Consider the following 14,472-nt stretch of genomic DNA (forward strand, 5'->3'; position numbering starts at 1 on the left):
AAAAAATGCTAAATAATAAAATGTCCAAGTCCCATTTAGCAAATAATAATGTGAAAAAATCCAGGTCCAGGCAGATATCTGTAGTAGGATCCATGGCCAGAATCCAAAATCAGCAATCTGTAGAAAATACAAGGAAACAGAAGCGCCACATGGCCTAGCACTGTATATATTTTTGTGAAAAAGTGTCAAAGATATATTACACTCACATTTGTTGAAGCACCCCTTGGAGCAAGTGAAGCAAGCTGGAATCAAACAGTCACCCAGCAGACTGGCCTCCGGTGTGGCTCCAACTCCAATTGCACAGGGTCTGATATCCCAGTAAGTAGTGAAACAAGGTGCGGCTCAAAATCCGATTGCACAGGATACAAATCTCCATTAAAAAGAGCACCAGATGTCCGGTGTGCATTATCAAGGATGGTATATAGGCAAGAAGTAAGTATAGCAAAACTTACTTTATTAAAACAAAGGTTAAAACAAGCAACACGTTTCTCAGTCAGACAATGACTGTTTCATCAGGCTTAATAAAAAGGTTTAAAATACTCGCCATATATACCATCTTAACAAACCCACGTAAAAAGGTACACCTTACAAGTGTCATGACAACCAGCATAAACAATTCATATGGATACTATTAGGAACAGCACCTAATATAGATGAGATATAACATACAGAGACTGATCAAATGATAAAGACAAAAACAAGGGGTGCTTCAACAAATGTGAGTGTAATACATCTTTGACACTTTTTCACAAAAATATATACAGTGCTAGGCCATGTGGCGCTTCTGTCTCCTTGTATTTTCTATTAATTACATTTTAATTTATATGCAAATATTAACCCCTTAATGACCGGACCATTTTTCAATTTTCTTACCCTTAATGACAATGGCTATTTTTACATTTCTGCAGTGTTTGCGTTTAGCTGTAATTTTCCTCTTACTCGTTTACTGTACCCACACATATTATATACCGTTTTTCTCATCATTAAATGGACTTTCTAAAGATACCATTATTTTCATCATATCTTATAATTTACTAAAAAAAAAATGATAAAATATGAGGAAAAAATGGAAAAAAACACACTTTTTCTAACTTTGACCCCCAAAATCTGTTACACATCTACAATCACCAAAAAACATCCATGCTAAATAGTTTCTAAATTTTGTCCTGAGTTTAGAAATACCCAATGTTTACATGTTCTTTGCTTTTTTTGCAATTTATAGGGCAATAAATACAAGTAGCACTTTGCTATTTCCAAACCACTTTTTTTCAAAATTAGCGCTAGTTACATTAGAACACTGATATCTGTCAGGAATCCCTGAATATCCCTTGATATGTATATATTTTTTTTTAGAAGACATCCCAAAGTATTGATCTAGGCCCATTTTGGTATATTTCATGCCACCATTTCACCGCCAAATGCGATAAAAAAAAAAAAAAGTTAACTTTTTCACAAATTTTGTCACAAACTTTAGGTTTCCCACTGAAATTATTTACAAACAGCTTCTGCAATTATGGCACAAATGGTTGTAAATGCTTCTCTGGGATCCCCTTTTTCAGAAATAACAGACTTATATGGCTTTGTGGTTGCTTTTTGGTAATTAGAAGGCCGCTAAATGCCGCTGCGCACCACACATGTTTTATGCCCAGGAGTGAAGGGGTTAATTAGGGAGCTTGTAGGGAGCATGTAGGGTTAATTTTAGCTTTAGTGTAGTGTAGTAGACAACCCCAAGTATTGATCTAGGCCCATTTTGGTATATTTTATGCCACCATTTCACCGCCAAATGCGAGCAAATAAAAAAAAAAACTTTACATTTTTCACAATTTTAGGTTTCTCACTGAAATTATTTACAAACAGCTTGTGCAATTATGGCAGAAATTGTTGTAAAAGCTTCTCTGGGATCCCCTTTGTTCAGAAATAGCAGATTTATATGGCTTTGGCGTTGCTTTTTGGTAATTAGAAGGCCGCTAAATGCTGCTGCGCACCACACATGAATTATGCCCAGCAGTGAAGGGGTTAAATTAGGTAGCTTGTAGGGAGCTTGCAGGGTTAATTTTAGAGATCAGCCTCCCACCTGACACATCCCACCCCCTGATCCCTCCCAAACAGCTCTCTTCCCTCCCCCACCCCACAATTGTTACCGCCATCTTAAGTACTGGCAGAAAGTCTGCCAGTACTAAATAAAAGAGTTTTTTTTTTTTTTTAAATAAAAATTATAAAATATTTTAGTTGTGATGGACCCCTGCCTTAGCACCAACCTCCCTGATCCCCCCTCCAGCTCTCTAACCCTCTCCCCTACCTAATTACCGCCATCTTGGGTACTGGCAGCTGTCTGCCAGTACCCAGTTTGGTCCCACAAACCAAACTTATTTTAATTGTATTTATTTTTTTATTTGTGTTTAATTATTTCTGTAGTGTAGCAGCCCCCCCACAATACCCCCACCCCCTCCCCCTCACAGATCCTTTTAAATATAAAAAAAAAAAAAAACTTTTTTTCCCCTTACTTTTTCATTGGTGTCAGTGTGGCTAATGTGCGCACGTGCACGTGCACGCGCGCCCACGTGCACGCGCGCCCACATGCACACGCACACCCGTGCACGTGCATGCGCGCATCGTGCACGCGCGCGCACACGCTCCCTCCTCCCACCGGTCAAAGGCACCATCGGCACCATCACTACCGGTGCAGAGAGGGCCACAGAGTGGCTCTCTCTGCATCGGAGTCTTGTAAAGGGGTATTGCAGGATGCCTCCATATCGAGGCATCACTGCAATACCCTCAGAGCTGCTGGAAGTGATTGTGATCACTTCCAGCACTCTGTTAGACAACTGACGTACCAGGTACGTCCATTGTCATTAACTGCTTGTTAATGCATGACGTACCTGGTACGTCAGTTGTCATTAAGGGGTTAAAATAATATGCATTCTACATATCAATGCATTATTTTAAATATTAAATATTTATGTGTAGGGCCTTAGCTTCTACAGTTAGTTTTTGGTTATGGCAGTTTAGGGGTTAATGTTTAAATGATATGCATAGTCATGTACAATTCATAATGTTTAAAGTATTGTATATATCTGTAGAGTAAAAGGTATTTAATGATGCTTTCTATTATTTTAAATATAAACATATATTTTCAAATATATATTTATGTTTTAAATAATAGCAAGCAACCATTAAATACCTTTTTTGTAGATAAGATATCTACAATACTTATAATCTACATGACAATACATATTTTGTCAAGGAGATGTGGTAAACGCCAAAGGGCCGACAAAACCTCGCCAACCTAGCAATGCTCCTGGAATTCAGCGCCAGACCGAAATTGATCCTCTGTCCAGTGCTTTTTAAAAGGGGTGCCAATTGAGCAGGGTGAAGGGGATCAAGTCACCCTATTAGTATGTTGTTGACAATTTGATGAGACACCTAGGGATACCACATGTTTGGGGGTGCTACGTTCTGGAAGGAATGGGGGACACTTCAATTCTGGTGCCCCATTTCTCCCAGAAGGTAGCACCGCCAAACAAGTGGTATCCCTAGGTGCCTCATCAAATTGCCGACAACCTACTAAACATATTACATACTAAAAGGGTGACTTAATCCCCCGCACCCTGTTCGATCAGCACCCCTTTTAAGATGCGTCAATTTCTGTCAGGTGCTGAGTTCCAGGAGCCCAGCTAAGCAAGGTTTTGCAGGCCCTCCAGCGATCGGCCTCCGGTGGTTTTGCGCATCTCTGTGGTAAACATTTATTATAATAGCCAGCTATCAGTTGGCAAGACTAGATCGTCTGAAAGTGTATTAAAACATAGGTACTGCAGGCAATATTTGGAGTGTGCCTACCATTGAAGGCCCACTTCAAATGTGGCTCCCCCCGGCCCCAGCAAAAAGGCAGATAAGCGGTAATGTCGGCAATGTGGGTGTTGATGTCACGCTCTCCTTTGACTTTTATGGGAGAGACATTGCCGCACACCGGCATTGCTTGGCCATCCCCTTTTCTTTGAAAATATCGACAGACCGATGGACTGCTATGTTTTGACTATCCTGGTCTCTGTCCTAAACAAACCAACCATCAAAACAGTATGGTCTGTAGGGAAAATGTATATAAAGCAATAACATAAAATTTGTCTGTAAATTCACACCTTATAAGAGCCTGGGCCATGGATTTTGTAGAGCCCTAACATATGTGATTGTATAGAAAGTATGTTATTTTAGCTGACTGTCTAATAAAATTGGTAACAAAATATAGCACATTAGGTTTTTTATTGCTCCTCCAGAGTACACCCCACCTCTCCTCCCAACCACAGGAATTCTATGGACAGCTTGGTCACTGCTTCTCATGTTGCAACAAGGCTAAACATGTCAGGTTTACTGCGTGGGCGCTGTTTGACAAAGGCTCACATTGAGCAATGAAAACATACTCTATGTGCTGAGAAGGTGGGGTTCATGCAGCCAGTACAGGGCCAGTAGTAACAACAGCTTTCACAGTAAGACCATCAGCAACCACCAGCATAAGATAATGATGTTCCATAATGCTTACAACTGATGGATTCTTTGTGTGTGATATTGTGAGGATTTTTTGTCCCTAGTTGAGGTATTCTCTTGTTTATCTGTAAATTATCACACTTGGGGAATGTTTCACTAACGGTGATGGGGCTAACCAGATGTCCAATTTTAAGTAGCATTACACTAGGTGTATATTTTAGCCTAGGCCAACAAGGCCTTTGCTTATGGCAGCAGGAATTATGGAGGGGTTGCAAAACATGCATTTATTTTTTTATTACAAATCAATGATTCCTCATTGTCTAATGGGATAAAATAATCCAGGTACTCACAGTTCCTGAAGTCCGGCGGTGAAGTATTTTTCCAAGCGGCGATATCTTCTATCTTCTTCCAGTAACAAGCCGGCATGGAGCATGGAACTGAAGACTGGTGACCGCGGAACTGAAGACCGGTGACATGGAGCGTGAAGGTCCTCTTCATACGATCACCGCAGCACACTGAGGATTGAATTCAAGGTATGCGTTTAAATATGGGGTACCTTGAATTCCTATTGGCTGATTCGAGTCTTCATATTCAAATTAGCCAATAGGATGAGAGCTACTGAAATCCTATTTGCTGTTCAAATCAGCCTTCAGTTCAGCAGTCACCGGTCTTCAGTTCCGCGGTCACCAGTCTTCAGTTCCTCCCTCGGCTCCGCGTCGGCTTGTTCCTGGAAGAAGATAGAAGATAGAAGATATTGTCTCTTGGAAGAAGACTTCACCGCCGGACTTCAGGAACCATGAGTACCTATCTGGGGGTTAGACCTAGGCTTTTTTTTTTTTTTTTGGTTGTTTTTTTTTTTTAGATTAGGGTTTTAATGGGCCTTTGAAAAAGAGATGAATGCCCTTTGAAGGGCAGTAAAAGAGCTGAATGCCCTTTTAAGGGCAATGCCCATACAAGTGCCCCTTTAGGGGCAATGGGTAGTTTAGGATTTTTTAGTGTTAGGTTTTTTATTTTGCGGATTTGGTGGGTGGGGGTTTTACTGTTATAGGGGGACTTAGTATTTTTTCAAGGTAAAAGAGCTGTTTAATTTAGGGCAATGCCCTACAAAAGGCCCTTTTAAGGGCTATTGGTAGTTTAGCATTGGATTAGGGGGTGTTTTTATTTTGGGGGGCTTTTTTTATTTTCATAGGGATTAGGTTTATTTTTTTTTTTATAATTTGGTTAATTATTTTATGTAATGTTAGAATTTTTTATTTTTTGTAATCTTAGATTAATTTAATCTTAGTTTTTTTTAATTTTGAAGTAATGTTAGCTTTATTATTTTAATTGTTTGTAACTTAGTATTTTTTAATTTAGATAATTGGGGTTAATTTAGGGGGTGTTAGGTTAGGGGGCTTATTTTTGGGAGGCGGGTTAGACTTTTATGGGAGATTTGACTTTTTTTTATTGTCTTAGGCGCCGGCGGTTTCTAAAGTGCCGTAAGTCACTGGTGACTCAAGAGATTTGTATTTACTCACATTTCTGGACATCGCTAGTTTATCCGACTTACAGCACTTTATGAACTGCTGGCGCCGTATATATGTGATATCCAGATGTGCGAGGTGAAATTACGGGCAGCGCGGGATTCAGCAGTTGCGCTGAAGCTCGCGTTGCATATGTAATCTCGCCCCAGATGTTCAAAGATCATTCAATTTTCAAAAATAGTGAGCAATAGGTTAGACAATAATTTATTAGTAGAGATTTATTTTTTCATTAAAGAGACAGTAAAGTCAAAATCAACATTACTTGCTTCATATAGAGCATGAAATTATAAACAACTTTCCAATTTACTTCTATTATCAAATTTTTTTTTGGTATCCTGTGTTGAAGAGCATACCTAGGAAGGCTCAAGAGTAGTAGTGTGCTTCTGGGAGCTAGCTGTTAATTGGTGGCTGCTCATATAAGCCTCTTGTAGTTAGCTTACCAGATGTGTTCAGCTAGCTCCCAGTAATGCACTGCTGCTCCTGCGAATACTCTACAAAAGATACCAAAACAAAGCAAATCTGACATGTGTTCCTTTTTTTTAAAGATTCAAACATGAATGAAAAAAGGGGGCAATTGTTATACCATAGTAGATTTCTTTCTGTGATATCAACAAATTAATGCACAATAAAAATACATTTCCCCATTTATCCTCATTTTCCTCTCATTGCTCCTCAGACACGTAAAAAAGGCACTACCATGTAAATAAAGGGCAACTTGTACCTTTGAGATTTGCAAGGGCCAAAGGAATGAATGACCCACAACTGAATGGGTGCCATTTTGTGACCCCATTCTTAAAGTGGCATCAAAGTAATTTATATATATATATATATATATATATATATATATATATATATATATATATATATATATATATATATATATATATATATATATTTTATATAAATAATTAAACACAATGGGCCAGATTACAAGTGGCGTGCTAATGATAGCGCAGGTAGCAATAAGCAATATCACTGGACCACAGTTTCATTTGCATGCTACTTGATATTACAAGTCCATGGTAAATACCATTTACCAGAGAATGGTTAGCATGGCCAAAATTGCACTAGTGCAACCTATACCTTCAATGGAGATTGTTACTGCATATTAAAATAAACTATAATGCTAATATATACACTTTTTAATTTAAAAAAATTGTTAAAGGGATATGGTATTGGCAAAGTGTTTGCCTTGGAAGGGCTCCAGTGTATATATCTATTGTATTTCTATGTCTAAATATGTGTATCTGTGTGTGTATACATGTGTATTTAAGTGTTTATATGGGTAAATGTGTATGTGCACACATATACAAATGTACACACACACAAATATACACTTCTGAGCCATTCCCAGTTAAATACCCTGAAACATGCATTTTCATTTTCAATCCATTTTAATGTCTTTATGTGTTTTGAATAGAAATACTTGAAATTCCAATGTTGTTCCCTTAAGAAAAAAAATACTTTTATTTTAAAATAGGTACTTCTATATATACAGGTATCTGAATATATAATATTTAAATATCTATTACAAAAAATATTTACAAACATATACAGCAATTAATATTTAAAACTAAAACTAAAAAAAATATTTTATTCTAAGTGAAGAACATAGGAATGTGAACAATACCTAACTCACTTTCGGCTTTATCGCAGTTGGTCTAGCGCAGTGTCAGGTTAGCACTCGAGCGATAACTAACAGATTTTTGTTTAGCGTGCCCCATTGAAGTCTACAGTATAGGGAGAGGGATTTAGCATGGTCATGATACCTGAAGTCCTGAGTCTTTTGCTTGCTTGCTAACTTTTTACTTTCAGCTTGTAATACACGTGCAAATCTGGCCATACTAAGATTTTAACTTGAACGCAGATAGCGCGCAAGCGAAAAAAGTTAGCGCACAACTTGTAAGCTGGCCCAATGTTGCAAAGCCCTCATAGCAAATAAACGTATTAAAAGCATTTAAATTGCCATTTTATTAGCAAAATTAGCTTTATTTTACAGTTCAAGGACAACCCCCTTGAAAAGTTTCTTAGCTATTGTTTATATTACTTTATTTTCAATGGTGAATTAGGAACAAATTAATATAATTTGTACTGATCAAGCAATTACAGGGTTCTTTGTAGCTAGACCAGTGTGTTGGAACCTACAGATGCAGCTGGAAACCTACAATTTTAATTATTATAGTACAGAAAAATCAGGCAAAATAAATTATCACAACATTTTTCTTTTTTCTTTACTGTTTATAAATTAACACTTTATGCTCAATTCAATTTGAATATTTAATTTGAATTGTTAATGTTCCTTTAAGATGAACAACGTTGATGTATATCATGTATGTAACTATTGCATATTGACTCATCAGAAAAAAAAATTGTGTGTGTCCACGAAACCATTTTTTCTCTTCAAAATGTGAGGTTAATTAAAAAAAAAGTTAAGCACTGCAATGTAGTACATCAATAAACCCACTTACCCTTATCCTGGCATCAGTAATTCTATGCAACACTAACTGGTTACCGTATTGTTTCTGTTTATTAAACTGGATCAGGGCTGTATCCGCCGCATCAAACACATTGAAATCATTGCAGTCTCCTTGAAGTGTTAAAGCTTGGTTAGCAGCAACCAGAAGACACTGAGAGCCCAAGAGCAAAATGACAAGAAGCCTCATCGTTAGTTGGGTGCTTTGGGAAATGTACAGAAGATTAATGAACATTCTAACAAAAAGAGAAAAAGAACTACTGCTCAAACATAGGCAGGTCAACAAACTATGCTTACAAATGTTACTCAATTCTCACAAGACAAACAACAGATCTGGTTTGTCCAAACAATTCTAACTGGGCAGTGTAATCCATGAAGGTTGTCTACCTTTAGTACAGATCTCAGAAACTGATTAGCATTTTAAATATTAAAACAAGGACCACACACTTATCTGAAAAAACAATTTCTAGAAATGTGCATGGACAAAAAAAATTGTTTCTGACAAATTATTTTTTGGGATTTTTTAAATGTTTTGCTTCACCCAAAATTAATTATTTGCTCATTTCGATTAATCCAAAATTCGTTAAAAAAATTGTTTGATAATGAAATTTGTTAATTTTGCACTTTTTTTTTCTTTTTCTGAAGTTCTAATCAGCTATAGCTTTTTAAATTTGCTATTATTTAGCCTTTAATTCCATTACAAATGTACAATGCAAGCAAGATGATAAGTTACACACAGTCACAAAGCAGACAGGCAGTCAGTCTGTCTCACACACATTCATAGACATACGTACACACACATACACACACACACACACACAGAAACACAAAGCAAGCAGGCAGTTTGTCGCACACACATACACACACATATAGACACATACACAGACACACACAAACAAAAACACACAGACATACATACACACATACACACAGACATATAGACACACACACATATAGACACATACACAGATACACACGCGCACACACACATATATAGACACATACACAAATACACACGCATACACAGACACGCACACACAAATAGATACACGTACAAATAGACACACATGCAAATACAAACACACTCACACACACACACAGAAACACACAGACTTACACATACACACACACACACACACACACACAAACACATAGATACCCACACACAAATAGACACATGTACACACTAGTGATGTCGCAAACCTAAAAATTTGGGTTCGCGAACGGCGGACGCGAACTTCCGCGTCCACCGTTAGGGAATTTTAAAACCCACAGGCGAATTTTAAAACCCACAGGGACTCTTTCTGGCCACAATAGTGATGGAAAAGTTGTTTCAAGGGCAATAACACCTGGACTGTGTTATGCCGGAGGGGGATCCATGGCAAAACTCCCATGGAAAATTACATAGTTGATGCAGAGTCTGGTTTTAATCCATAAAGGGCATAAATCACCTAACATTCCTAAATTGTTTGGAATAACGTGCTTTAAAACATCAGGTATGATGTTGTGTCGATCAGGTAGTGTAAGGGTTACATGTAAGGGTTACGCCCGCTTCACAGTGCGCAGTGTAGGTGATATACCTGCCCTGACCATGCTTTGCAGACCAGGTATCAGTGGTCAAATGGACCCTTGCCCCAACACTGTGTGCCAGACATGCCATTATAGCAGGCTTATATGGCTTTGGCGTTGCTTTTTGGTAATTAGAAGGCTGCTAAATGCCACTGCGCACCACACGTGTTTTATGCCCAGCAGTGAAGGGGTTTATTAGGGAGCATGTAGGGAGCTTGTAGAGTTAATTTTAGCTTAAGTGTAGTGTAGTAGACAATCCAAAGTATTGATCTAGGCCCATCTTGGTATATTTCATGCCACCATTTCACCGCCAAATGCGATCAAATAAAAAAAAAAATTGTTCACTTTTTCACAAACTTTAGGTTTCTCACAGAAATTATTTACAAACAACTTATGCAATTATGGCATAAATGGTTGTAAATGCTTCTCTGGGATCCCCTTTGTTCAGAAATATTTCATGCCACCATTTCACCGCCAAATGCGATCAAATAAAAAAAAAACCCTCCCCTCCCCCACCCCCACCCCACAATTGTCCCCGCCATCTTAAGTACTGGCAGAAAGTCTGCCAGTACTAAAATAAAAGGTTTTTAAATTTTATTTTATTTTTTTAGCATATTTACATATGCTGTGGTGTAGCATCCCCCCTTAGCCCCCAACCTCCCTGATCCCCCCCAAAACAGCTCTCTAACCCTCCCCATCTGCCTTATTGGCGGCCATCTTGGGTACTTGCAGCTGTCTGCTATTATTTCACAGTCAAAAAAGTGTTGTTTTTTTTAAATGTACATTACTGTTACACCAGATATGAGTGGTGGCACTGGGCAAGTGGGCACAGTATACGCTGTGAGCCTGACACACACGCTTGCAGGCAGGCAACTGCAATTAGATTACACAGGAGAAAAAAAAAAAAAAGCAGACTGATGTTCTAGCCCTAAAAAGGGCTTTTTGGGGTGCTGTCCTTACAGCAGAGATCAGATGAGTCCTTCAGGACTGTAGTGGACACTGAATACACTAGCCTAGCTATCGATTTCCCTATTAAATCAGCAGCAGCTACACTGTCCCTCCTCTCACTAAGAATGCAGCTTCCAAATGAATCTAAAATGGATGCTGTCCAGGAGGTGGGAGGGTCTGGGAGGGAGGGTCTGCTGCTGATTGGCTGTAATGTGTATTCTGACTGTGAGGTACAGGGTCAAAGTTTACTCAATGATGACGAATGGGGGGCGGATCAAACATCGCATATGCGACATCACTAGTACACACACACACATAGACACACACATACAAACACACTCACAGACACACATATATATACACACACTCATATACACACACCGACATAAACATACACACACAGATACACACGCATTCACAAACGCCAAAATATATAAACTGAATCAATTAATGACAATCTTACAAATGGTTGAATTAGCATGTGAATAAAATGGTATTAGACTAGTAGTAGTCGAACATTGTGTGGTCAGGTCACTGAAAGTGAGACATACACTGCATATGTAAACTATGTTACATTATCTATCTATGTATATAATGTATGAATACATGTTAGTTCACTAAACTACTACAAAAAGTAACACAATAGTGTAACAGCCAGTAACTGAAATAACTGGTCCACTGCTGCTACTACTTAGTTACTAATATCAACTTTTAACTCACGTAAGCAGTAATGCTTCAAGGCTTCAACGTGTCACTGTCCATTTATATCCCTTTGATTGCATTCACACACCTTACAAATCTCCATTCACAAACACAGGGCCAGATTACTTATGGAGCCCAAACTTTTGCGTGGATGTTTGCGCTCGTCGGGCTTACCACTGGTATTACGAGTTCAAAATAAATGCTATTGAGCTCAAGTGATTGTGTTTACTTTCAACTCGTAATACCACCTAAACTGATTACTGCATCCTTTAGAGCTCTGGTTAATTGTTTTGTGAAACATTAAAAATACATTACAAAGTATAGTTACACTCATATTAACACTGTCTAATAAAAATTATTTTAAAAAAAATATTGCGCAAAAAAAATTATAAGGGCTCAAAGATATGTGGTTTCCGGTGTATATATGTATTAACAGACATATAAACACATACATACATATGTACACATATTTAGAAAGTGATGAAGAGAGGTGCTGCTACAGTAGAGCTTCCGCCGGGCAAGGGGAAGAGGGGAAGAGCAGACCAACTACAAAACAAGGGGTGTGTGGAGCCAACCAAAAAAGCGGCGGACAACCACAATGACAAAATTGAGAAAAGAGAAGCGGTAGGCTGCTGAGCAATAAAACAACAATATTTATTCCAATAAAAAAGGTTAGTAAGACGCAACAAACCAGGAGAAGGAAACAGTGGTCTTACATGTTTCGCGCACACTTGCGCTTAATCATAGAAGCTGAATACAAGTAGGGACAGCTGTTGTATTTAAAGAGACAACACACCAATGGGATATTTGGTCTGTTAAGTGACGTAACTCGTAATTGTCACACAGACACCCAATTATATTCTAAGGTGTGTCTCTACAATGAATGCAACAGATCAGAATAAAAATATACTTAGTATACTTGCAAAAGTGAGGCAAAACCTGGCAATTAAAATATAGGAGAACATGTTAACATATGATATTAATAGATTCCAATTATTTGTAAATAATGTATACAAATATATTATACAATGAATATATGTTCAAAAACAGAAAAACAAAAAAAGGAAAAACAAAATTCAATGATAAATGTTAAATAGCAGCAATTCTTTTTTGAAAAATAAAGTGTCATGGAATACAAATAATTGATTGATAAGCATCAGTGTGGATAAATAAATATATATATACCAACAAAACTGACAAAATGACACTAAAATTTCAAAAATAGAATAATAATAATCCAATTTCCTAAGATGGCAAACGGTGTGAGTATCATACCCACAAGTTTCTATATGTAAACAATCGTGCACATTTTCAAGAAATTTCCTCATTAAATACAATTCATAAATAATCCATGAAAAAATTCATAAAGAATAATTCATAAAAAATGACATAAGAAATTTAGAAACTAGACACAATTTATGCATTCACAATTTATCTATATAACTTCAAATCTTCAAAAAATCAAAAAATCAAAGAATCGAAAAACAAAGAACACATTGTCACTATAAAAATACCACAATATTCCTATAGCACAAGGAAACAATCACTATATGATGTGACTGAAGATATATATTTTTTAGAATATGTTAAAATGTATGTTAAAGTATGTACTAATATTAAAATATATGTACAACTGTCCTAATATATACCTTTCTAATCCACATAATATCTCATATCCCATTCTAAATTCATACCCAAGTTCTTTTCTATCTAGGACCTTAGAAATATCTCCTCCTCTATAAGGGGTTCTTGCCAGGTCTATAACTTTAATTTTCAACCTGGGTAAATTTGTGAGATGAAAGAGATTAAAGTGTTTTGCTACAGCTGAATCTTTGTTAAAATTCTTGATGTCTTTGAGGTGCTCTCTGGCCCGGTCCCTAAGGGTTCTAGTCGACTGTCCTACATATTGGGCTCCACAAAGTAGGCAGTCCAATAAATATACTATATGATTGGTAAGACATGTGGCATAAAAATCCATCTCAAAAGATTGACCTGTAACCTTACTACAAAACCTTTCAGTAAAATCCATGGTCTCACAAGTAAGGCAATTTGAAAGGTGTGCCCTAAAATTACCAATACCCCTAAGCCAGTTGTCATTGGACTGAGTCTTAGAATTACCTAAACTGGGAGAAAGCTTAGAAGCCAATGTGGGTGGTTTCTTTGCAATAAATCTGCATTCTTTGATGTAGGGTTGTAAAATCTCATCACCCTTCAATATATGTAAATGCTTTTTAACAATATTACATATGGAATTATATTGTGGGGAAAACTGAGTTGAAAAAACAATGCTTCTTTCATCTAGATAGTTTTTGTTACTCTTATTGGTATTAACATTATTAGTACCCACAGCAGAGACAACTGAGCTACTGGTATTGTCAATACTAGGCAATTGTTCCTTGAGATGAGGTTTCCAATCTTTTATTTCCTCAAAGGTTTTGTATAATTCCCTGTCATTATACCCTCTTGCTTTCAGTCTAGCAATAAGATCATTGCCCCCTTGGACATAATTATCCAAAGTGCTGGCATTACGTCTGAGCCTAATAAATTGGCTTCTAGGGATGGATCTAACTAAGTGTTGAGGGTGACAAGAGGTGGCATGGAGGATGGTATTTCCTGTTGTTTCCTTTTTGTATGTGGTAGACATGATCTTATGTGTGGTGATATCACCATACAAGTGAAGATCTAAGAAATTCACATTGTCGTGATGTAATTCTCCGGTGAATTTAAGATTCACATCATTAGAGTTCAAGACTTCCAAAAAATCATTAAAAGGGAAAT

At 37.3% G+C, this 14,472-nt stretch overlaps 1 protein-coding gene across 3 annotated transcripts in view; it reads right to left on the minus strand.

The window, feature by feature from the left end:
• LOC128656338 (T-kininogen 1) overlaps window positions 1-8,763 on the minus strand; it is a 175,438-nt gene extending 166,675 nt beyond the window's left edge. For 2 of the 3 annotated variants that reach the window (XM_053710187.1, XM_053710188.1), the window contains exon 1: window positions 8,471-8,763. In XM_053710187.1, the coding sequence (XP_053566162.1) occupies window positions 8,471-8,710 (240 nt within the window). In that variant the 5' untranslated portion in view covers window positions 8,711-8,763. The remainder of the gene's footprint in view (window positions 1-8,470) is intronic. The other variant, XM_053710186.1, reaches the window with a different exon arrangement.
• Window positions 8,764-14,472: the final 5,709 nt, after the last annotated feature.

Source organism: Bombina bombina, chromosome 4, assembly GCF_027579735.1.
Source record: "Bombina bombina isolate aBomBom1 chromosome 4, aBomBom1.pri, whole genome shotgun sequence".
Taxonomy (NCBI): Eukaryota; Metazoa; Chordata; class Amphibia; order Anura; family Bombinatoridae; genus Bombina; species Bombina bombina.